Source organism: Austrofundulus limnaeus, unplaced genomic scaffold, assembly GCF_001266775.1.
Source record: "Austrofundulus limnaeus strain Quisiro unplaced genomic scaffold, Austrofundulus_limnaeus-1.0 Scaffold496, whole genome shotgun sequence".
Classification (NCBI taxonomy): domain Eukaryota; kingdom Metazoa; phylum Chordata; class Actinopteri; order Cyprinodontiformes; family Rivulidae; genus Austrofundulus; species Austrofundulus limnaeus.
This window is the reverse complement of record NW_013952898.1, coordinates 211,532-214,081: the sequence shown is the minus strand read 5'-3', so window position 1 is coordinate 214,081 and position 2,550 is coordinate 211,532. Positions and strand designations below refer to the sequence as shown.

The 2,550-nt window shown below is 40.4% G+C and overlaps 1 protein-coding gene across 1 annotated transcript in view; it reads right to left on the bottom strand.

Annotated features, from left to right (window-relative positions):
- LOC106530164 (membrane-associated guanylate kinase, WW and PDZ domain-containing protein 3) overlaps positions 1-2,550 on the bottom strand; it is a gene marked incomplete in the record, with an annotated part of 125,785 nt that overhangs the window by 12,743 nt on the left and 110,492 nt on the right. Inside the window, 1 exon segment of the mRNA XM_014025745.1 lies at positions 1,610-1,814. Within this exon segment, the coding sequence (XP_013881199.1) occupies positions 1,610-1,814 (205 nt within the window).

The window sequence follows — 2,550 nt, the reverse complement described above, 5'->3', positions numbered from 1 at the left end:
GGCGTGTCTCGGTGGAGTGGCGGATATGGATGGAGTCCCTCGGCCCTCGGATTGACCCTCGTGTTTGGACGGAGCGCCTGGGGTGGCGCATTTATGGACATTTATGGTTTGATTTCGTTGTGTGTATGGATCACTTGGGCTGTTACCAACATCTGGTGAAAATTTCATGTCATTAGCACCTCTAGTAATATATTTACTGAGAAAAATGGTGACGTGTTCAATACTTATTTTACCCGCTGTATGAGGCTCACTAAAGCAAGTCGCTTTCAAGCTACKTTCTGAGCTCTGTTTACCAGYGGCTGCTGATGTCATTACACTCTTGCGCATCACTACATTCAGGACAAGCATGGAAAACTCACCACTCTTATGACAATATGGTAACAATGATGCGTTTACGTACCGAAACATGGTGTTGTTTGATGCTACGTGAATAGATACTCAGTAGTACRGACWGAATTCGGWCTGTACTTAAAAAACTATCGAATTCGGWACCCATCCCTATACAGCACTAATATCTACGTCATGAAACTATATTTAATCTATGTCTCCCTTCTCTGATCTGTCTGGAATTTCTCCCACTGACTTGGTTTTCTCCGGCAGAATTTCAACCGGGCCAATCAGTGAACAGGAGGAGGAGTTGTGAATGATGATGTGGATTTTCTGCTGTTTTAGTCTGCCTGTAGTTTACAGTAGCAATGACAGAGGAGGAAGTGAATGAAGACTGAAGTCCATGTTGACAGGCACAAAGCCTGCAGCACTCATTTACAGMCATCTCATTTGGCTCAGAACTTCTCTCTTTGTTAACAATTGGGTAGAATCAGATCCAATCGTTTTAAACTTCAACAGAGGCCACACCTCCAGAAAGACATCGCTTCTCAATAGCTGAGAGTCCAGACCCTYTGTATGAAGCGATGCGTAAAACAAAGGGCTGGTTTTTACCAGGTTAGAGGTTYATTGAATTAACAGCAAATGTGCAATAAGCATAAAAAATTGGACAGGTACAAAAACTTTTGGCACCCCATCAGAAAAATCTAATCAATATTTAGTRGATCCTCCTTTTGCAAAAATAACAGCCTCTAGATKCTTCCCATTGCTTCTAATAAGTGTCTAGATTCTGAATGAGGGTATTTTSGATCATTCCTTCTTAAAAAACCTTTAGGTTTGATGGTGGTTGAGCATGGACACTCTGCTTCAAATCATCCCAAAGATTTGCAAAGATTTTCAAGTCTGGGGAGTGGGATAGCCAAAACATTTTCTGCTATCAGAACTACTCCTGCATTATTTKAATATTTTAGCCTATCCATTATACATAATTAGATCCAAATCCCTAAAAAATACATGGTTTTCCCCTCAGGATATCTAATGAAATGAGGTGAATCAAATATCTCCTTTTTAGTTGTGTTAACATGAGACAGCCTCATTATTCAAGCTGCCAGGCTTAAATAACAGAAAGATAAAATGTTATCAAGTTTTTATCACAAATTCTGCCCATTCAAACATATACACCAGCCTCCATGCTGGAGAGGAGAAAATTACACCCAATTAGCTGCCCGATTCCACATGATGTGTAAGGATGAAAACAGGAAGTAAAATGTGATTTCATACTAACCTCCAGGCGGGGGCTTGTTCTTYGATGTGAGGATGACAAAACCAAAGCCTTCGTTGTCTTTGCGCTGCAGGGTGACATTGAAGCTCTCCGGTCGAAAGGTCTGAGCGAGTGGTGCGTCATTCGGGACCTCGACAGGAGGGATCTTGGAAGAGCTGCTGACCAGAGCTGAGGATACCTGCTGCGGCTGCTGGCTGCTGTCCTCCTCCTCMTCATCATCATCTGACACAGACACGCATCATGACAGACATCAGTCAGGCTGAATGGATGACTYTGGTTTTTATCACATTGAAACACTCGAGATAAACATGTGGGGAAGAGTTTATGATTGTGTTGCTGATTTGGCTGACACCAACCTTAAAACATAAGCAATTATGTAAGCCCAGTATTTCTTGAAAAAAAAATCCATTTTGCATGCAAAGTCCTAAAGAAAGATCTCCAAATTCCTATCACTTAGAGCAGAGATTCTTAACCCATGGTCTGCAGCCATATTGTGGGCCGCCAGCACCACCTTGAAGGCCTCAAAAGAACAACAGTTTTTAACTTTGGGCTGCAGGACCGCATGGATTTAGAATAAGGTGCAATACATTTTCTCACCACTAGGAGCAGTAGTGTGCCACTCAGACGTTTAACAACTTTTTTAATACATAGAAGAAGAACCTTGGATACCAGCTGAGAGTGAAAACCTATTTTAAAACAGAAAAAGTAGAAGCAAAAACGAAGTTAACTCGTCAAAAAAAAATCGAAAGTTTGTCACTAATATGAAGTGCAGCTTCTGGTTCTACCATGCAATATTTTAAAAGTTTGAAACATTATCAAATTCATTTCCAGATACAGCTATATTTTCATTTGCACTTCATCAAATTCATTTTTGTAGTTTATTCATAAACAAATTGAATGTATTTTAAAGAAACTTTAAACTTGTCAAAAAGCTGTTGTTATTG